Below are 22,522 nucleotides of genomic sequence, written 5' to 3' on the forward strand. Positions count from 1 at the left end.
GAGGGGAAGAGAGAGAGAGAGGGAGAGAAACATTTTTAAAAATCTGAGAATCAAGTTTCAGGACTTTATGTGCTACAGGAGAGGATGAGACTTACCATCAACGTTCAAAGGGGACACTGAAAGAAGAGAGATTTTTCTCCCGTCAGGAGGAAAATAAATATATATAAGGAGGTGTGTGTTTGCGTGAGGTGAAGTAAGGGAGAAAAAAAAGCAAGCAAAACAAAACAAAAAAACAGGAATGTGTGTTTTGAGCAGAAATGAGGAGAGCTGGGAGGACCGTAAGGGGGTGTGTACAGAATTTCATTAAATTGTTACTTTAAGATTGTCTTCTTAAAAAAAAAAAAAAAAAAAAAAAAGGAGGGGGTGGAGAGGCGGGAGCGCGGGCAAGGAGGCAAGCGGCAAAGTGGAGGAAGGCTGGGCAGCTCGGCCTCTCCAAACTGATTGATTAGTCATGATCCGCGCAGTTTTAACAGGGACTCATTCAATTGGGAAGGTGGAGCGCTCGGGAGCAGATTAGCATACGCTTGTTTACTCATCTTCTGAGGGATTTTTCCCCCCTCTTTCCTTTCATTTTGTGAAGAAGGAGGGAGGGGAGGGGGACTAGGGGGGGAGAAGGGGGCTGTGGCTTGTGTTATAAAGGACGCAAAAAATAAATAAATTAGAGCATCTTTTTGGGGGGCGGGAATTCAGCGGATCAGTGTCTTAGAGGAGCTTTTTTTTTAAGAGCGAGAAATCATATAAAATAAAATGAAATAAAACAAGGAGGAAGGCAACCAGCTGTTGGAAGGGGGAAACAAGGCAGATAAAGGAGCGGGGAGGGAAATTAATCGCCAACCAGGAGGAGTTGGACTGTATTTTCCAAAGGTGGGGGCAGTGAGGCAAACACCTTGAGGAGGAAAGCGAGAAAGAACAGAAAAAAGCAAGTGGAAGGGGGGGCTCGCCCAAGAAGGGTGAAGAAGCGAAGAAAGTCGAGGCGCCGAGGCTCCCAAAGCTGGCAGCTCCGGGCGGCGGTGCAGGGGCGAAGGGGGGGCGGGGGGGACCGTCGGACATGCGGCTCTGGAGTTGGGTGCTGCGCCTGGGGCTGCTGAGCGCCGCGCTGGGCTGCGGGCTGGCCGAGCGCCCCCGCCGGGCCCGGAGAGACCCGCGGGCCGGCCGCCCCCCGCGCCCCGCCGCCGGCCCGGCCACCTGCGCCACCCGGGCGGCCCGCGGCCGCCGCGCCTCGCCGCCGCCGCCGCCGCCGCCGCCGCCGGGCGGTGCCTGGGAAGCCGTGCGCGTCCCCCGGCGGCGGCAGCAGCGGGAGGCGAGGGGCGCCGCCGAGGAGCCGAGCCCGCCGAGCCGGGCGCTCTATTTCAGCGGGCGAGGCGAGCAGCTGCGCCTGCGGGCCGACCTCGAGCTGCCCCGGGACGCGTTCACGTTGCAAGTGTGGCTGCGAGCGGAGGGGGGCCAGAGGTCCCCGGCGGTGATCACAGGTAGGTGAGGGCGTCCCGGGCGCGCGGGTGCCTGAGTGCGGGTGGCGGGCGGGCCGGGGGGTTGCGGGTGTGTCTGCGCCGGAGCTGCCCCGTGCGCGACACGGAGACACCCGGGACGGGCAGCGGACCTTACTTTGTCCCATCTGCGGAATGGGCGCACTTGGAAGGTGTGGCTGCCTGGCCTCCCGGGGGGAGCGTGGGGCGCGCTCCTGGTGGCCCGGAGACCCTCAGCCAGTGACGGCTGGTCCCCGGGGAGCCGCGTGCGCGCAGCGGTGCCCCTGCGCAGGGAGGACTTACGGTCTCCCTTTGGGAGGGAGGGGAGGATGACCTGACATGGATGCATGTGTAAGGAGCCTAGGGGACCGCAGACTTCCTTGAGTTTTCAGTGGGGGTGACCCCTCTTTCAGTTTTCCCCGTTACCCTGAAAGCCAGAGAGAACACGGTTGTTGTCATGCCCTGGGCTTAGAAGTACTGGGACTGCCCCAAAGTTGCTCTCGGCTGGAAGCCTGCCTCTGGGATTCACCCCATCCTGTGCTCGCTTTCTGACAAAGCCCCTAGCTTGTCACTCGGAGCCGGAGCGAGACCTCCCTAAAGCAAACCCCGCCTGCATCCCCGAGTTTCAGCTGCGAAACGGGGCGCCCTTCCCGTTTGGGACTTTTATGAGCCCGGGATGAATTTGCGTTCTCCCTGCGCCCCCCACCCCACTCCCCACTTCGCTGTTGCACCGCGAAGCCCGTAGTGAAACCGGACACTGCGCGAGGGTTGCGAGCCCTAGAAACGCACCCCCACCCTTGCCCCTCCAGCCCCCAAACGCGGCTGTGGAAATGCCTTTGACAAACTTGGGGGCGGAGGGGGCGGCGCTGGCGGGGAGAAGGAAAGTTTTCCTCTGCCGTCTGGGAGATTCCCTCCCTGCACAAACAGCCTTGCCATGCTCTGGTCCGTCTTAAAGTGAGAGTAGGGGTTCCCCCTTGGCTGCAGTCAGGAAACGTGCGAGGCGTTTTGCGATCCCACCCCCTTACACACACGTTCTTCGAAGGGAAAGCTCGCCGCTCTTCAGGCGGTGCCGTTTCGCTCTCTCAATCTCTCTCTCTCTCTCTCCCTCTCTCCCTCTCTCCCTCTCTCCCTCTCTCCCTCTCTCCCTCTCTCCCTCTCTCCCTCTCTCTCTTTGCCTGGGACTTTGTAAACGTTGCGCTGCTTGCCCTGTTTACCTGACAGTCACCTTTTGGGACCCAAACTCGCTGCTATACCAATAATATGCCTGCCAAAGCCCCACTTTCCGGCTACCCCAGGAAAGCAGTAGAGCGACTCCCCCCCCTCCCCAAACACACACACACTCACACTCACACGCACACACAGCTGACGTCATTGCGTGCTATTTTTCCTTTTTCCTCGGGAAGGAGGGGGCGAAGGAGCTCATTCACTTTTAGCTCCCAAGCCCTACTCACACGGAGGAGGCTATAATATGGAGCAGAGGAGACGGTATTCGAAATAGTAATGATGGTGGTGATAATTCAGGGCTGTGGTATGTTTACTTCTCTTTCCAAACATGTGAAAAGCACAGTCTGTTGTTTGGAGATGATACGGGGTGGGGGGGGAAATGAGTAGGTCTGGGCTTTCCTAATGTGTACCTGTCGAGCTGGTGATGTAGAGGGTTTCCCCTCCACAGAGGACAGCCCAGGGCTATACAGGTATCATTAATGGAAGAGGTATCGAATGCATCTTTAAAAATATATCTGTGCAACTCCTGGAATTCCACGGGAGACTGCTTTCCAAGTGTCTATAATTCAGACGAGAAGCCTCCTCACATGCGTTTGGCTGAGCACTCACTCTCTCGCACAAAGATTGTTGCCGTAAAATACTGTAATTGGATGGGGGACGTTAGGTTATTATTGCTTGTATAAAATGCCTGGTCCATTTTATGTGTGGAAATAGCATTCCCCTCAAAACGAGAAAGAAAAGAAAAAGAAAAAGAAAAGGCATTGCTGTCCTGTAGCACCAGAAAGCCAGGAGCTTTTCTCTGGAGGGTTCGGGTGGATTTTTTTCTCTCCCCTAGTTGAGTCGGAGCCAGATTTGGCGGTGTGTAAACACCTGGCCCTGAGCCAGAAAAGACTCATTCCGCAGTATCCTCCACACGGTACAGAGTGTTGGACTAAAAAGAACCTGCTTCTCCTTGAATTAAAAAGCAAACAAACAGAGGTCCTCTGCAGAAGTACTTTTTCAGCTCCCTCCTTCGTGTAAGTTCCGGCTGGGAGACGCAGGACCCAGAGGGCCATCGTCGAGGATCTGGTGCCCAGGCTCACTGTGTCGCTGCGACCTCAGGTGCCCAGTTTGCTGCCTGACCTCTGCTGGCTTTCCCTGGCTTTCCTCCGGCTGGGCGTCGCCACTTTCGGAGGAATCCCTGGTCACCTATCTTGAGAGCAGTCATCGCTCAGCGGGGACTGCACTGCTATTTCAGGCAGAGGGCTGCTGCCTTGCTGTCAGGCCAGGCTGCCTTACATCATTCTTTGCTGCAGGATTCAATTGGGTTTCGTAAAGGTCTAATTTTACGGTGCTGTTAACCGGGTCTGTCGTCTGGCAGAGGCAGGCTTTGCCGCTCCTGGTAGGCGGGCTGTGCTCCCAGATCCGCCCGGAATGCTATTTCTGCCCGGTTCAAACTTCACTGACACCAGTTCAGACAGGCGCTTGGAGAGGCAGGGGGAAGGACCGAAGAAGCCGTTCGCTTCTGAAGCTCAGAAAACATGCCTTGTATTTTTCTGAAAGGCAAGGAGAAAAAATACATTAATAAATATAATAAAAAAAAAAAAAAGGAAAGGCTTACGCAGGCAAAAACAAAGCCAGAGTTAGAAAGTGCCTGAGTGCAGGATTCTCGGGAGGGCCCACCAACGGTGGATGCTCTGTAGGCTCCAGGGGCTGCTTTGAGAAGGGAGTTACCCTAGCCATTCTCCCCTTGGCCAAATGGGAAGGAAGAGACTCAGAGAGGGCAGGGGTGTGTGCTGACTGACACAGGACCTCAGCGGCAGGAACTGGGATGCAATTCCTGGCATCCCGCCTTCCAGGCCTTGCCCCTGCACCATGGAGAGAGCTTGTCTCATAAACACCATCACCCCTCACCCCACGCACACCCACCACCCAGGCACAGCCTTCAGCCTTCCAGCTCCACACAGTGGGCTCCCTTTCAAGTCTGTGGAATGGATGGCGGGGGTTCTGACACATCCCTGTGCCTTTGTGGCACACCAGGCAGGATCTAGACCCCTGCCCCTCATCTCCAACCTCCTCCCCCACCCGTGCAGTTTGAAAGAAAGAAAAAGAAAACAATAGACTCAATTTGCTCCATTGAGCAGAGGCCCTGAGCAGCAGTTAATCTTGTTAAAGTTTCTCCTGACCTGTTAGATAAGTGAAACGTGGACCCCACAAGTGCTGCCCTCCTCCCACCCCAGTCCCCACTCCCCTTGCCTTAGTGATTCCTAGACTGTTCGGAAGGGAAAAGGGGTTTACCTGAATCCCGCCCAGCTCCTCCCCTTGCCAGCCTTTTTTTTTTCTTTGTTGTAATTGTGGGGCTGGATTGAGTTTGCTGGTTGCTCCCAGGAGTCCTTTTCTCCCTTCCTTCTTCAATCTCTGCTTTCTACCACCCACTCAACCCCCGACAAAGATTGCCACCTTTTCCCCACTTCAGAGTGGCTGCAACAAGGAAGGCTGGGCTGTAAGGAGTCCTTATATGAACATGGTGCTTGCTAACGTTCACAGTCCCACCTGGGATCTAGAACATGGCTACACAGAACCCAGCTGTAATAGCCCATATCACCTGAGTGTGAGTCCACCTCTTCCTCTACCTACCTGTGCTTCCTTGGAGCTAGCTGACCCCTCTGGGCTTCAGCCTCCTCATCTACAAAGTGATGATGGCACAAGCACCTGTCCTGTAGAGTAGCATGGACATCAAGTAAATGCTTGGAACTGGAACTTGGTGTAGAGCAAGTGCTCAACAAACTTCACCCCATTATGAGACATGATTTTCCAAAGATCACCTTCTTGACCTTCTATTCTGAGGAAACTTAAAGTAGAATAGAAACCTGTTCCCTGGGTGCCTCCAAGAGGTCCATAATGGTGCCAGGTACTTGCCTCTGTGTGCATTTGCCTTCACAACAATGCTGGGAGGTGGGCCTCCTCGTGCATACTTGATAAAATAAGAAATGGAGTCTTCTATGGGGTTTAATGACCTGACCCAAATTCCCACAGGTCCTCAAGTGGACAGAACCCAGATGTGAACTCAAGTCCCAAGTGCCTGTTTCCTCTGTCTGCAGCCTTTTTGGAGAGAGAGCCAATGACTCACTTTCCCCTCCTCAATCTTGTGGCAGGATATGCCTGTTCCTTTGTGTCTCTGTATGCTGACTGTACACTCACAGATTAAAGAGGGTAAAAAATGGGTACAAATCGCAGCTGAAGCCTGAATTTCACCTACCCTATCTGGTTTTCTTTTCACATCAAATTAGCAACCAGACCAAGGTTGGAATTTCTCTCGCCAGTTCTTGCTGCATGCTTTCTAGTTAAGTTACTCAGTGCATCCTTTGGTGTTCTTTTTGTAAAGTGGGTATGATGGTATCAGGAAATTTCAATAAAATAGGTATGAAGATAGTACCTACTACAGCACCAGCTCATATGAGGGACTGCAGTCAAGGGTAGCTGTACTTAGCAGGTAATCATATCTCCTTCTTCCAGTTTGGTACTGTGGCCTTCTGAAAGTGAGGCCTGTTGTACTTTTAGGGCTTTGTTTCTCCAGTTGTTGGGTCATCTCTCTGGATGAGACAGTGTATCTTAGATGCCTTCAGTTCCTTCCTTTCATTTCAGTATCTTCTTTTTTGACCTGCTGGGATAGTTTCTTGGTGGCAAAAGCCAAAAGAAGTCCAGAGCCAGTGGACTTTTCTTTTTCTTTTTTTTTTTTTTTTAATTTATTTGACAGGTAGAGTTATAGACGGTGAGAGAGAGAGAGACAGAGAGAAAGGTCTTCTTCCTTCCGTTGGTTCACTCCCCAAATGGCTGCTATGGCCGGCACTGTGCCGATCCAAAGCTAGGAGCTAGGTGCTTCTTCCTGGTCTCCCATGCGGAGCACTTAGGCCATCCTCCACTGTCCTCCCGGGCCACAGCAGAGAGCTGGACTGGAAGAGGAGCAACCAGGACTAGAACCTGGTGCCCATATGAGATGCCGGCGCCGCAGGCAGAGGATTAACCAAGTGAGCCACAGCACTGGCCCCACCAGTGGACTTTTCTTTAAGTAGGAAAAACAGTTTGCATTGACGGGACAGGAGGATCTTGGATGCACAATGCCACGGATGAGGAATTTGCCTCAGGAAATCTTTCACTGTCTGCAAATCCAAGTTGCCTATAAAAGTCTGCAGGTTTCCATTCAATAAAGACAGAGCTATGCTGAACCACTTAAATAATATCATTCAAGATTCTCCCCTCCTTTCCCTCAATGAAACTTGGTATATGACTACTGATTCACTTCAATTGTGATGATTAGGCACTTGGAAATTGTCTGTCTTTTGGGGAACTTTTAAGTGTTTGCATGAATAGTTTTTAAATACTTTATTTGGAAAGGAGAGAGTGAGAAAGAGAGAGGGGGAGAGAGAGACCCAGATATCCCATCTTCTGGTTTACTTCCTAAATGCTCAAAACAGCTGAGTCTTAACCCAGGAGCAGGGATCTCAATCTGGGTTTCCCACATGGATGGGAGTGAACTAACTACTTAAGCTGTCACCTGCTGCTTCCCAGGGCACACATCAGCAGGAGGCTGGAATCAGGAGCAGAGTTGGGACTTGAACCCAGGCACTCCTGGGAATGGAGGCCAAATGGCAGTCCCAGATCTGCGGTGACATGTCTCTTGCTCATTCCTCAGCTGCCCTCCCTGGTCTCCATTTCCCCTGAATTACTATGCAGGGACAGATAAGAGGTGACGAGGCTGTGGGACCTGTAGGAACGCTTCTCATTTTTGCACAAGGGAAGGCAAACCTGAGGCCAGCAGATGTGGAGCTCAGGAGTGTGTGTGGTACATGACAGCCTGAACATGGACTTGGTGGTCATCTGGATCAAGAAGCTCACTGTGCAGTAGGGAAACTGAGGACCAGGGTCATACAGAATTAAACTTTGCTCATAGACTGCCCTCTCTCAAAGGAGCCTGGGAGATCATTTGGTCCAGTGGTTCCTATTCCTGGCTGCACCTTGAATCGCCAGCTTTTCAAACACCCTGCCCCCTGGGATACACCCCAGGGAGTTTGACCGGTTAGCCCGGTCAAGGTGTTTTTCTAGAGCTTTTCAGGTAGTGTTGGAGGGCCACCCAGGGGGACAATCACTGACTTAGTCTGACTTCCCCTTGTTCTGCAGGTGGGGAAAATGAGACCCAAAGGTCTGACATTTCCAGCTGGGTCTTTACAGAAATTCAGCTGTCGCAACTCTGAGTCCCCAGACACCAGGAGAGACCCCTCTTCCATCCTCCACTGCTCAATTTTACACTGGGTGCCAAGAGCCCTAACATTCCTAGTTTTCAGAATCATTCCTGTGCAGGAAGCTATATCCTCTCCTTCTGATGGCTCTTTTAAAGTGTGGACACTCCAGTAAGGAGGTCACACATTCAATTCTGTGCACCTGATTTCAAATGAATCATTCAGAGCATTGGGAAAGGAGCCTCTCTCAGCAGGAATAAGGGGTGCAAGAAATCAGATCTGAGTCTCACTGCTTCTCCCTGGACTATTCCTGTAGGCAGATCAGTGTCCCTATTATTTCAAAACCCGTATCTTGAGATTCCTCTGAAACTAGCACTGACTGCAGGTGTCTCTGATGAGGAACACAGATGGCCGCCACATGCTGCAGGAGGGAGGGTCCCCTCGGTGGGCAGATTGTACATGGTGTACCTAGAGCCAAGGGCTTGGGAATCCAGCAGGCACCCATTTACCTATTCACACCTTCCCCTTCTCTAATTTATAGTTCCCTTTCCCTCAGTGTCCCCTCATCTCCCTTCTTGCCATGCAGAGATCTCTGTGGCATGACTTGATGCACTTACTGGGAATTCGCACCTGTGATTCTGGCACCTGCAGCTGGGAACTCACTGGCAAGGTTCAGCTCCCTGATTCACTTAAAGACATGGTGCTAGCAAACGTGAGATCAGAGTTCAGATCCTGTTTTTGCTTCCTCTGACTGAGCTGTGTTGCTTGGCACCTGAGGAACAGGATTTCAGGTGTGATTACAGTCCTGTCTCATGGGTTGTCCTAGGGACCAGGTGAGACAAGGGCAGAGGAAACATTTGGATGAGATCAGAACTCAGAATACATGTCAGCATGGCTTGGAGGAGCCAGAAGGTGAGAGATGTGAGGGACTTGGCAATCAAGGTCATTCCTGGAAAGGTGCCTTTATTATCATCGTTCACACTGGGGATGATAAATAGTGATGGAGTTAGCAAACCTTTTCATGCCTGTGACCTCACTGGAGTCCTTTGATGTGGGGACTTCACAAGTCTGCCAAACACTGCCACTTACTGCTATATGACCTTGACAGCTTACTTTGCTCCTCTCAGGGCCCCAGGGTTCTCATGATGCAAAGGAAGGTACAGGGGTAGAATGGGGAATTCCAGACTGTACCCCCCTAACCTTAGGAAGCCTCTGGGGAAAGGCAGCAGGGCAGAACTCTGCCTGCCCCCATTATCCCTTTACCTTATTCTGCTTTAAAAAAAAGTAACCTCAAATGTGATTCTATAGAATTTGAGTGAGTTTCTCCCTTGTAGAGAGTTTGAATGTACATGATGTGACATTAAGGGGTTATTATTAATTTTGTGAGGTATGATAATGGAATAATTCAGTTTAATTCTTAAAGTCCCTAACCTATTAGAAATCTATTCTAAAGTATTCATGGGCAAAACCATATTATGCCATTTGTTTTTTTGGTTCATCATTTTTTAGAAATGTCCAGGAAAAAAGTTGAGGAAGGGGGTTAAAAGAAGATTGGTAAACTGATAATTGTTGAGATCAGGTTATGGAAGCACGGGGCTTCAATACATTTTTGTAAGTTCTTTTGTGTGTGATTGAAGATTTCTGTAATAAAAAGTTTGAAAAAAATTAAAAGGGTTTGAGAGCCACAGGAGGAGGTGACGTCTCAAATCCCTGTGTGTTCTGAAAGCTGACAGGATTGCAAATGGAGACGCTGCAGCTTGAAGGTGGTCAGGGACTCTCCCAAGGGCACTCGAAGATTTACTGAAAGTCATGATACCCCCAGGCTGCAGCCATCAGGAGCCACCTCTCCCTGCCAGTCTGTACACTGGGAAACTCAGGTTAAAATGACCATGCAGGGAGAGCTTGATGGGAAGGAAAATAAAGAAGGAAGCTTTTGGAAGGATATGTAAAAGGGGTAAGTGGAAACTTGCAAAAGAAGTTTATGATTAAAAAAAAATCTTTGCTATGGGTCTGCCCCACACATTGTGAAATGTTAAGAATCCTTGGCCCTGTGTGTAAGAGTCCCACAGGATCTACTGATCATTGTGACAATACAAAACATATTGTGACAACACACACACACACACACACACACACACACGCAAGCACACTTACATGTACCGCTAGTTCTTATTTCTCTGGATCATCATTTCCCTCCGTTTACAACTGCCCAGGACACCTTCTAGAACATTTTAGGGCTCAAGAGGAATGACCTGCAGGAGTATGTGTTCTCTGAGCTCTTTGACGGTTGTTGATCATAATACTCAGGAACTCAATTGATTGGGTTTGTTTTCCTGAGTGTTGTACTTGCTAATTCCATGACCTTGGACAGTTATTTAATGTCTTCCAGATTCACTTTACCATCTGTAAAGTGTAGATAATATTAGTTTTTACTTCCCAGGATTGTTTTTGAAGATTAATTGGGCCTTCGTGTATAAAATTTTTAGTAATGGAATCAAAATCATGGGTAGCCCAACAAAAGTAAACTCATAGTGGTGATTTGTGTGTCTAGCCCTTGCCACACAAAATTTCTGATTCTCTTGACAACTAGAAATTGGACTTGCTTACCTCCTTTGGCAAAGCAAGGAACTGCCTTTTCCTCCCTGACCACTCAGGAAAGATTTATTGCCATAATTTTAACACACACACAAAAAATGTAAACTCAAATGAAAGGCAAACAAAATGAACAGGTTGCTATCCTTTCCTTGTACAGAAGCAATGTGTGCTCGTTGGATGAAATAAAAGGAATACAGATAAAAATAAATGACAAAGCAAAATTTGTCCTTCCCAAGCATTTGACAAGGTTTTTTGGTTTGTTTGTTTGTTTGTTTGTTTTTGTTCTTTCCATGTGCCAGGTATAGTTCTGAACCCTGAAAACAGAGCAGAGAACAGAGAGAAAAAACACTCCTGCCCTCAGGAATTTATATTCTGGACAGGGGCTAGATAGGGGGTGAGGACAGACTACACACAAATGAGCACATATGTCATACATGGGTTCAGGTAACTATTTATGAGAAAAAATTAAGTCAGGAACAGAGTTGAGGAGCACTGTGTGGAAGGCAAGCATGCAGGATGAGTAAGGATTGAATCGGGTGGTTGGGGTGGTTGACGGGAGCGGTGTCATAAGGAAAGAAAGAGGCTCAAGAGCACACCTGAGGCTGTCTTGAGAAAGCCATGGCGAATCAGAGGACAAACACTTCACTCTGAGCTGGCAGGTGTCTGTTCAGGCCAGTGCAGTCATTAGCTTGCTGGGTAAGTTACTTTATCTCTCTGAAAAATGGAGTTTATCTAGCTTGGTCTTACTAACAACAGTTCCTAGGATTCTGTTATCCTAATCAGGACTATCCTAAAACAAAATTCTGAAATTGGCAATAGTTCCAGTTTTCTTCCCTTTTCGATTCATTTTTCTCCACTAGGTGGTGCTTGTGCCTATCACCCTCAGGGGCCAAGTGCCTACCCACTTTCTGCTTTTCCCCACTCTTTGCAACACACTTCTTGAGAAAAGGACATGACTTGCCTTCTTGCTAAGGTAGGATTGACCGATAATGCCTTAGAAAATGACTCTTCCATTGACATATACACTTTACGATTACTCAAGTCACAAAGTAAAACAACAGGGGAAGCTGTTGCGGTATAGCAGTTAAGTTGTTATTTGGGATACCTATATCCCATATTGGAGTTCTTGGTTCAAATCCTAAATCCTCTGCTTCCAATCCATCTTCCTGCTAATGTACACCTTGGGAGAGAGCAAGTGATGGCTCAAGTGCTTGGGTCCCTGCTACTCATGTGGGAAAGATGGATGGAATTTGAGGTTCCTGCCATGGGCTTGGCCCAGCCCCAGTTGTTGCAGTCATTTAGGGAAGGAACCAGTTGATGGAAGACCTGTGTGTGTATGTTGGGGAGGAGGTATGGTTCTACCCTTAGAATAAATAAATCAAAAGCAAAATAACAGCAGCAAAATTTCAAAGACTGACTGAAAACATTATTTAAGAAATATTGAGACATCCTAAAAGCTAGAAGTCATCTAATTAGTAATATAGCCAAGTATAACTTCCATCAGATTCAAAACCTCATTAAATTACAGTCCAAATGATCCTTACCATGCTAGTGGTTACAATTCTCAAATTTCATAATTTCTTACTTAACAAATTCCACTTCAGATACATTTGTGTACGTCACAATAGGTCATTGCGTTTTTAATCTTATCATTTGAATCATATCATTTCATGAAGAAAAATGCTTAAACTCTTGAGTCTATAGCCTATTTTCCTTCCTGGAACTTTTCAGTTCTGTAATCTCCGAAGCTCATCTCGTGTCCTCTTATTCCCATCTCACCCCTCTCGCTTCCTGCTCCACATGCTCACCACATTTATTTCGGCCAGTTAGATTTTTCTTCAAAGAAGAAAAAGAAAATGTGTTTAGTTTCCAACATTGTTTGTTACAAATCCAGGGTCTGTAGACTCTAGAGGAGTAGAAGTTGCCCTCTTTCACTTGTAGAGAACCTGGTAAGGTCCAAGGTTCCAGCCTATGTGGAGAAAACAGAGTCAGAAAATACGAGAGGTCACAGCTTGGGACTTCTGAGCATGTGAATAGATGCAGCTTGTGACTAAATCCAGAGAGCTGGTTCAGCCTTTTGCCTTTTGGAGAGTGGTGGTCTAACCTGTACCTGTCACCCTTCTAACAAGAAGTTATTCCTCTATCCCACATTTGTCTTTCCGCAATTCCTGTTGCCTCATGAAGGGTGGCTGGGAAGAATGTGACCAAATGTGTTTGTGTAGAGGGGATTATTTTTTCTAATGACATTGTAGTTTATTCAGCAACAATGGCTAATGAGAAAAAAGCAAAGGGTGTGCTAACAGGCACAAAATAGCCTTGCTCCAACAGGTGCAAACCACACAGCCAGAAAATGTAAAAAAAAAATAAATACATGCTGCACTCAGTTTTATGAAGTAAAATCCATATTAAGGACAAAGAACCAAGGTGTGCAAAGGTTGGAAGGACTCAGCTGAGCTGTTCATTCCATAGAAGAGGAACTAAGGATAGATGAGGAAAGTGGCTTGTCCAAGTCAGTGATCATGCCAGGTGAACTAGGGCCACTTGTCCACTGACTTTATAGCCTCTCCAAAAAGATTAGTTACCACCTGTCTTCTGGTGACAGTCATTTATCGCTGGGCTCATAGATCCATCATGTAAAACTAACTCAACACATACAAAACAGAACCATCTTTTCCCCAAAATTTCTTGGATCCTCTTGAAGGACTCCAGATATCTCATTCACCATATTCAGTTTGTCATCGATTCCTGCCTGTCTTGCTTCCTTGGCATTTTTGTAGCTAACCTGTCATCTTCTTTTTTTTTTTTTAAAGATTTATTTATTTATTTGAAAGTCAGAGTTACACACAGAGAGAAGGAGAGGCAGAGAGAGAGAGAGAGAATGGGAGAGAAATGTCTTCCATGTGCTGATTCACTTCCCAATTAGCTGCAATGGCTGGAGCTGTGCCAAACCGAAGCCAGGAACCGGGAGCTTCTTTTGGGTTTCCCATGTGAGTGCAGGACCCAAGGACTTGGGCCACCTTCTATTGCTTTCCCAGGCCATAGCAGAGAGCCGGATTGGAAGTGGAGCAGCCAGGACTCGAACTGGTGCCTATATGGGATGCCGGCACTGCAGGCGGCGGCTTTGCCTGCTATGCCACAGCACCAGCCCCACTTGTCGCCTTCTTAATGTAAGCCATCTTCATTCATTGTTATGAATATTTCCCTGGTATAGTATTGGCCACTTCTTTCAATCTCAACACTTGCATCCCTTCAACCGATCCTCCAACGCCACACAGTCAGATCTTCCTAAAGTGCAAATTTGATTCTATCATCCCTAGCTAAAGATTCTTCATTAACAACTGAATTATTTTAAGTTCCTCACAATATATCTTTTTAGACATCACTTTTCAGAGTGAAAGACTCTTTTTTTAAAAAAAAATTTATTTATTTACTTGAGAGGTAGAGTTACAGACAGAGGGAGAGACAGAAAGAAAGGTCTTCCTTCCATTGGTTCACTCCCCAAATGGCCTCAACGGCCAGAGCTGTGCCAATCTGAAGCCAGGAGCCAGGTGTTTCTTCCCGGTCTCCCACATGGGTGCAGGAGCCCAAGCACTTGGGCCATCTTCTACTGCTTTCCCAGGCCGCAGCAGAGAGCTGGATTGGAAGAGGGGCAGCCAGAACACAAACTGGGGCCCACATGAGATGCCAGTGCCGCAGGCGGAGGATTAACCTACTGTGCCATGGTGCCGGCCCCTAGAGTGAAAGACTTAAAATATCACTTCTTTTACTTGGCATGTCTCTTGCATTTCTGTGTTCAACATTGCATAATGTTTATGCTTCTATAAGGTTTATTTATTTATTTGAAATAAATAAACAGAGTTACAGATAGAGAGAGGGAGAGACAGAGATACAGAGAGACAGAGAGAGATATTGTCCAATCACTGGTTCACTCCCCTAATGGCTGCAACAGCTAAACCTGGGCTTCTCTGAAGCCAGGAGGAGCCTCTTGCAGGTCTCCCATGAGGGTGCAGGGGCCCAAGCACTTGGACCTTCTTCCACTGCTTTTCCAGGCCATTAGCAGAGAGCTGGATTTGAAGAACAGCAGCCAGGATATGATCTGGCACCCGTATGGGATGCTGGCACTGCAGACAGTGGCTTTATTCACTATGCCACAGCACCGACATCCCACTTCTACAGGGTTTTTCTCAAGGTCCCCCTCCTATGAGAAGCCCTCCCTACCTTCCCAGTGTAACTTGCTCTCCATCTCCATTATCCACCTGTCTCCACTATATCTTCTGCATGCTTATTTCAAAACCCTTGGAATTCTTCATCATGTTTCACTGTGTGTTATTTAGGGTTATGCCATCTTAACTTCACCATTGCTCAGCACAGTGCCCTGCATATAAAGGAGCTATCTGTGTGTTTAGTGAACGGATGACTAAGTAAAAGAACCAGCTGAATTTCTAATGATTCTGGGAGAAAGAGCTCACGAACCTCAGGCATGTCCCATTACGTAACCAGAGCACATGACCTGGCATGTGCGTCACAGCCAGCAACATTACACAGTGGTTAATTCCATTTCCCAGTGAGCAAAGAAGTTAGAAGGGAAAAGAAATCTGGCTTTCCAAAGCAAAGGGGGTGGGGTGGGGTGGGGAGCAGTGTTTCGAAGGGCCTCTTGAACTCATATTGAAGCCTTTCTAATCCAAGCCACATTCTGGCCCTGGTCTTCCCCTCTGGGCCCTTTGCCTGTTTGCAAAGTGTTTCTTTTGTGTGTATACTACAGCTGTCTCCTAGATTCTCCTGCTCTGCCCCTTTTCAGTGTCTTACTAGCCCCAAATCCCGGCAATCATTTCTGTTGCTTGGGTTCTCATCCTTTTCCCTTCTCTGATAGGGGACCTTTGCATGCACCTCCCTTGATCTTGTGAGACCTTTTGGTGACCTCAGGATCTGGAATTCTCTGCTGTTTATATACCCTTGGGGGAGAATACACATTCTCTGCAGTAATGACAGTAATAAAAGTGGCTAGCTTATAATGAGCACTTACTATGTGCTGGAACTGTGCTGATTGCTACACTTGGAACTCCTGAAATTGGGTTAGAAAGTTACATGATTCACTGAAAGGCCCACAGCTAATGAGTGGTGGGTGGAACTGGAATCCAAACCCAGGCCCATTTAATTTTATCTGTATTCCTTTAAAAGGCCTGCCACATTGCTTGGCATATCCTAGTTATCCATCAAATTTTTATGTGAGGGTGAATATATGAATGAGTGAATGAATGAATGTGCCTCCAGTGGTTAATACAAGCATTTAAAGACTGCAGAGTGAAAAATGGAAATAAGGAAAAGAGGATAAGTTAGAGTGAGGGAGGGAGAAATGGGAGCAAAATCTCAATGATTATTATAAGATTTCAAAGAGGGGCTGGGAATGTGGTGTGGCAGGTAAAACTGCCACCTGTGCCACTGGCATCTCATGTGAACACCAGTTCATGTGTGGTTGATCTGTTTGGAATCCAGTTCTCTGCTAATAGCCTGGGAAAAACAATGGAAGATGGGCTAAGTATTTGGGCCCCTGCCACCATTGTAAGAGACCATGATAAAGCTCCTGGCTCCTGGCTTCAGCCTGGCCCAGCCCCAGCTGTTGTAACCATCTGGGAAGTGAACCAGTGGATGGAAGATATCTCTCTCTCTCTATCCCCCTCTCCCCCCCCCCCTTTTCCTCTGTGTGTGTATATGTGTGCGTGTCCCTCTTTGTAACTCTAACTTTCAAATAAATAAATCTTTAAAAAAAGGTTTCAAAGAGATTGACTAAGAAATATCTTTGATATGCAAAGTATATTTTATTTGAACAGAAAGATCACTTAGCATCCACCAGAGCATTTCTCACGTTTAAGTAAGTGATCTTCTGGGGCATATATTCTTAATTAAAACTTGCTGTCTTTGTCAAAATGTTTTTAGACTCCTCTTTTGGGGATCAGAGCCTGGGACATGTTCCCCCACTTATGCTCAATGCAGATACATTATCACCTTGTGACGAGGGCTGTGGTGCATTCTGAATCAAACTACAGGTGGATAGATCATACTGAGTAAACAAAGCGGTTCTAGAAGACCGACTGTAGAGCAACAAGGCTGACTTGTGTTGTGGGTATCATTGGAACTCACTAAGCCTTGATAGAGACCGTAGGAAGCACACAGAGTGATCCCTTTACACAGCCCAGTAGGCTGATTAGACCCAATCTCCTAAAAACCCATGCATTTCTTTCCCAAATTCTGAAGGTGGAACGATGTTAGGATCTACTTTACCAAATCTTCTCAGTATACAGATGGAGAAACTGCAGTCCAAGCAAGTTAATTTGTTGGTAAGCTAAGTTGAGTAAGGTTAAGCAGCAAATTGGCAGTAAAATTGAAATTAGAATTCAGGTCTCTTGACTCCCAGATCAGTGCCCTTTCCACTGGGTCTCTTTGTTTTCCTTTACAGTGTGGAATAATAGTTATAATTGTGGGTTCACATTGGTGAGCTTGTTAGAAAACACTGTGCAGCTGTTCAATAACCCTTCATAAGCATTTATGTGGCAAACCTTCATCTGAGGCATTACGTGAGGATAAATAGGAAGTGAAAGTTTATTATGAGAGTTAAATCTTCCTTCCTTCCTTAAATCTCTCTATTCATCTATTCAAGTATTTAATAGGTAGATATTGAGCAATTTTTATGTATAATACATTTAGCTAGGAGCTGGTGATTACAAAGAACAAGGCACACACAGTTCCATTCCCCCAAGGAGCTCCCAGCCCTGTGGTGGAAGTATACTGGTAAACATATATGACATCATGGTAACTATTATAACCAAGCAATTAATAGAGTCTTGGGGAACACAGAAGCAGAAACACTGCACTCATGTTTATCATCAGACTAGAAAGTGCCCTGAGATTATTTCAAGGGCATAAGAGAGTCCTTTCCACCTGGAAGGATTGTGGCATTTGTTTGTGAAGTAGATGGCATGTATATGTACGTGGTGTGCATGCTCTGCTTTCCTTGTGTGTATAGTCATACATGTCATTTTAACTGTATAGTCATCAAAGGAGAATAGTCCACACTTCTAGATTCATGCCTCAGCTGTTGATGCTGAATGTAAGTAGCTCTTAGGAATATGATGCTAGGAAATGAATGGATAATTCATTCCATCACTCTCTGAATCGAGTCCAGATAGTTTCTTATGTTCACCCTCATAACATGTATTATATGCTGCTGATTGTCTTCATACCTATTGGGCTTCTCCTCTGAGCCCTTCAGGATCAGGGGCCATTTCAGTCTTTACTTCTGCATTATTCCTACCATTTAGCACAGTACTAGTGTAAGCTTTGTTAAGTGAAAGAATGGATTGAGATAGCTCTAAATACGAGTGAGGACAGGGTGATTAAAAATGATTGCAGTGGGGGCCAGCGCTGTGGCACAGTGGATCAAAGCCCCAGTCTGAAATGCCGACATCCCATGTGGGCGCTAGTTCGAGTCCTGGCTGCTCTTCTTCCAATCCAGCTCCCTGCTAATGTGCTGGGAAAGCAGCAGAGGATGGCCCATCTTGGGCCCCTGCACCCACATGGGAAATCCAGAAGAACCTTCTGGCTCTTGGCTTCAAATCTGCCCAGCTCCAGCTATTATGACCATTTAGGAAGTGAACCAGTAGATGGAAGACCTCTCTTTCTCTTTCTCTTTCTCTCTCTCTCTCTCTCTCTCTCTCTCTCTCTAACTCTGTCTTTCAAATAAATAAAATAAATATTTAAAAAATGATTGCAGTGAATAAAAAGTGCTTTGAGGGTTCACAACATGGGTCTTAAGAAAGACCAAACAGTGAAAGCAAACACATTATGAATGATACTGACTATTAGATATGACTCTGTTTTGCCTGAGCTAATCAATAGTGTGTTGAAACATGTATTAGGGGCCGGCGTTGTGGTGCAGCAGGTTAAAGCCCTGTCCTGAAGCACCGGCATCCCATATGGGCACTGGTTCTAGTCCCGGCTGCTCCTCTTCCAATCCAGCTCGCTGCTATGGCCTGGGAAAGCAGTAAAGGATGGCCCAAGTCCTTGGGCCCCTGCATCCATGTGGGAGACCTGGAAGAAGCTCCTGGCTCCTGGCTTCGGATCGGCACAGCTCTCGCCATTGCAGCCATCCGGGGAGTGAACCAGTAGATGGAAGACCTCTCTCTGTCTCTAATCTCTCTGTAACTCTGTCTTTCAAATAAATAAAATAATTTTTTTAAAAAAGGAAACATATATTATTGCTAACTTTTCCCCCTCACTATGCCTCCTCTTCTTCTGGTTAGCCAGTCTACTATCCCTGTTAACCCTAAATCTTTTCCCCATGGTCTTTCCTCAGTCTTCCAATCCCACCACTGAAAAGAGCTGCTAAAGAACTTGGTGTGATTGTGTGGGACATATCCATGCTCCTCCTGCAACCTTCATTTGTGGTTCAGTAATCTCCACAGAGAATCTGAGGGCAGAATAATATCTTCCATGATCAGAGACATCTTTTGGGGGGCTTGTCACATTGCAGGGTTCAGTTAATATTTGTGAGTCAATACCTGGATGGATGAATGATGTAAATTTAGAGCTTATGTAGTCCAGTCTGTTCAGTTCACAGATGGAGAATATGATATCCAAAAAATATAAATAAATGATCTCAGGTTCTACCCAAGTTAGGACCAAAAAAGGACTAGGGCTCAGTTTTTTGACCATTCCTTCTATTCTGCCATGTTGTCCCAGGGTTTAAACTCAGTTCTGAACTTAGACATGAAGATTTCTGATCATTGGATCCTATAATTGGATAGTACTTAAATTCTCCTTTTGCATTTAGGAAACCTGAAGTCCACAGAGGAAAGAGATTTGTTCAGGCTCCCACAGTGAAGTAGTAATAATACCAAACTTCCAAAAAAATCCCTGTAAGTCTTTATCTACTAATAAATGTATACCATGTACCCAGCACTTTTAGATTTAGTAAAGAACAAGACAGAATGAGCCTCTGCTCATGGGGATTTATAGTTTCATAATAGGTAATGAATAAATAAACAGTTGTAAGGAATTACATACTAATTGTAGTAAGTCCTATAAGAATTTAAAAGAGGATGCTATGGAGAATGACTGGAATACAAGGACATTGGCTTGTGTAGCCAGGCTCAAACTTAAATGACAGAGGATAAAGACAAAGTCGTGTGAAAAGATGAGTGACCGAGGTTAAAGAAAAAGAGACAGCCAGAAGAGCTAGTGAATAAACCATGACACAGGGCAAGTCCAGCACATCGAAGGAGCAGATGTGTAAGATGTTGAAAAATCTTTGTCAGATTGAGAGTAAAGACACCTCAAATCATAGAGTCTAGATTTTAATCTAGGTCTGCTGGGAAGTTCTTGAAGAGCTGCAAACAATGGAGCTATAAGATCTGGTATACATTTTTTAAAAATCACTCTGACAATGAATTGCAGGAGTCCAGAAGCAGCACCTCAACTGTAGAATTATCATAATGTGAATTGATTATTGACATTTTATTTAAGTTTTAGTGTTTTGGTCAATATTACTTATTTCCTTACTAATACTATTACCAACTAAAAGGCCTGTACAGCACTCATATTTTACACCAACAGACAAATAGGATGTTAAGGGGAACATTATGACATTTGTGAGCCCTAAGACATTTTCTGTAAAAACTTGAGGTGGCACAATTTTTATGCACTCCAAAGTTTTTGTCAGTTTCTTAAAGGGATCAATGGTCCTTACATGCTGGCAGAAGGCATATCAGCTCAGTTCCTGAACCTGTTTAAATTTCCAATATCTTAATGCTGTAGGAAGTCTATGGAAGTGAGAGTGTTGATACTGAGTTGCCTTGGGGAGTCTATGAAAGTGAGTTCTGATGTTGAGTTGCCACAAGGGATCTGAGAATGTTGCTGTTGGGTTGTCATAGGGGTCAGTGAAAATGATAGTGTTGATGTTCAGTTGCCACTGGGTGTCTGTGGAAGTAAGAGTGTTGGTACTAAGTTGTCACAGGGAGTCTGTGGAAGTAAGAGTGTTGGTACTAAGTTGTCACAGGGAGTCTGTGGAAGTGAGGGTGTTGATTCCAAGTTGTCACAGAGTCTGTGGAAGTGAGGGTGTTGGTGTTGAGTTGTAGCAGGGAGTCTGTGGAAGTGAGGGTGTTGGTGGTGAGTTGTCACAGGGAGTCTGTGGAAGTGAGATTGTTGATGCTGAGTTGTCATAGGGAGTCTGTGGAAGTAAGACTGTTGATGTTGAATTGTCAAATCAGACTAAGGGCACACTTTCTTTCATCTCTATCCTTGCTGGTGTCAATAGAATCAGAAATTTTTCCCTTCTAGGAGGGAAGATTTTGTTCCCTAGATATATAGTCTAAAAGTTTATTTATTCAAATCTGGTCTCTGAATTATTCTGAAATTTTATAAAGGCAAGTTTATTTCAAATATAGACAGGCATCCCTTCCACCCTTCATTGCATGCATCTACCCTTCCATTAATCCACCTCTTTATCCATCCATCCAGCTAACAACCCTTACTTTTTTCCGCCTTATTTTCCTTCTAGCCTTTCTTTCACCCATCTTCAATTCATTTAATCTTCTATTTATCAGGTTATATGCTAGGGTCAGAGTAAGATTTAGTAGACTCAAATTCTTAATTTTATGCCACTGTGAGTCTCTGTAAAAATCTCCTGAAACATTCCACCAAACCCTAAACTTTCAAAGAGTACAGTTTGAAAACACTCACTTGAGAAGCTGAAAACTATTTTGAAAAAAATAAAGTACTCTGCCTGCCTTGTTATATAATTATAAGTATTCCCAGTAGTTCTCCAAATCTGAATCTAGACTGCCAGTGGTTCCTTTATCAACAGTAATATTTTAGATCAATAACATTTTTTACCCTTAAATCAGCAGGTGGTGGAAAACCAATAGAAAATGTGAAACAGAGCCCTGCTCTTAGGAAAAGGGCAAACTTCATAGGTGGGAACAGAGAAGAGAACTGCCAGTCACTCAGCTCTAGGGACTCTCTTTGTCCACAGCCTCCCAAAGTCCTTGTTTAGTGATGCTGAGCTTTCACAATCCATGTGTGCCTCTAGATGTATGATGTAGCAGGAAGTCCTCGTGGCATGGGGTTGTTTCAGTTTCTGAAGCATTTTCAACATGTACCTATCATATTCCCACTCGCCTTGTAAAACAAGCATTTTCATTTAATACAGTGAGGTCTTTGTATTCTCAACAACAAACACATGGTCTAAGGCTCTCGGACACAACCTGCATTTTTCTCCAACCCTCATCCCCAGCCCCCACTCTGTCCACTCTTACAAAGCCCAATGTCAGTAGAAATATCTATTTACAAACAAGAGCTCCAAAAGAACAGTATCAGTAGTTCAAACAAGCCTCTAAAATATGCCCCCAATTTTGTCCTTGGAATCCCCATGAACAGTGTGTATCATTGGCAGCAGCTTTTGCGGAAGGCTTCCATTTTTCCATCTGTGCACATGTCTGGCTTTCTCTGTTTCCTTCCACTTATTCATTAAAACCATGAGGATCCTAGACAGGAGAAGCAGTCTGATGTTGGCCTGGGATTCATGGATATCTAGGAGACAAAGCTCATACAATTGCTTGCAAACAAAACAAACCAAAACACATTCAGTCTGCAGTGTCAAGGCAGAAGCTGATTGAAGGGATATTAACTGTGTAGATGTAATAGCCACACCATGATCGTGAACTCTAAATCATTTTTCTAGAATTGTCAGCAACCAAGAGGACACTTTTGCTCCCTATGACCTACCCATAGTTGCAATAATGCCTCATGTATTTAACATGTAATGTGTGCCAGGCATTGTTCTAAGTCTTTTGCATGCATTAATTCTTTAATCCTGATAACAATCCTCTGTAGTCACTAGTAGTGTCTCTGTTTTCCTGATGAGAAATTGTGAGTTTTCCAAGGTCAACAGCATACAAGTTGTTGAATCAGTCCCTGGGGTGGATATACTAGCCACTCCAACACAAACCTCTTTAGATAAGTCTAAATTTT

The 22,522-nt window shown here is 45.9% G+C and overlaps 1 protein-coding gene across 1 annotated transcript in view; it reads left to right on the forward strand.

The window, feature by feature from the left end:
• The first annotated feature begins 948 nt into the window (after positions 1 to 948).
• The window catches only part of PAPPA (pappalysin 1), a 266,049-nt gene continuing 244,475 nt past the window's right edge, over positions 949 to 22,522 (forward strand). The window contains exon 1 of the mRNA XM_051855823.3: positions 949 to 1,469. Within this exon, the coding sequence (XP_051711783.3) occupies positions 1,049 to 1,469 (421 nt within the window). The 5' untranslated portion in view covers positions 949 to 1,048. The remainder of the gene's footprint in view (positions 1,470 to 22,522) is intronic.

Source organism: Oryctolagus cuniculus, chromosome 1 (assembly GCF_051225735.1).
Source record: "Oryctolagus cuniculus isolate XC-2025 breed Fujian yellow rabbit chromosome 1, ASM5122573v1, whole genome shotgun sequence".
In the NCBI taxonomy this organism is placed as follows: Eukaryota; Metazoa; Chordata; class Mammalia; order Lagomorpha; family Leporidae; genus Oryctolagus; species Oryctolagus cuniculus.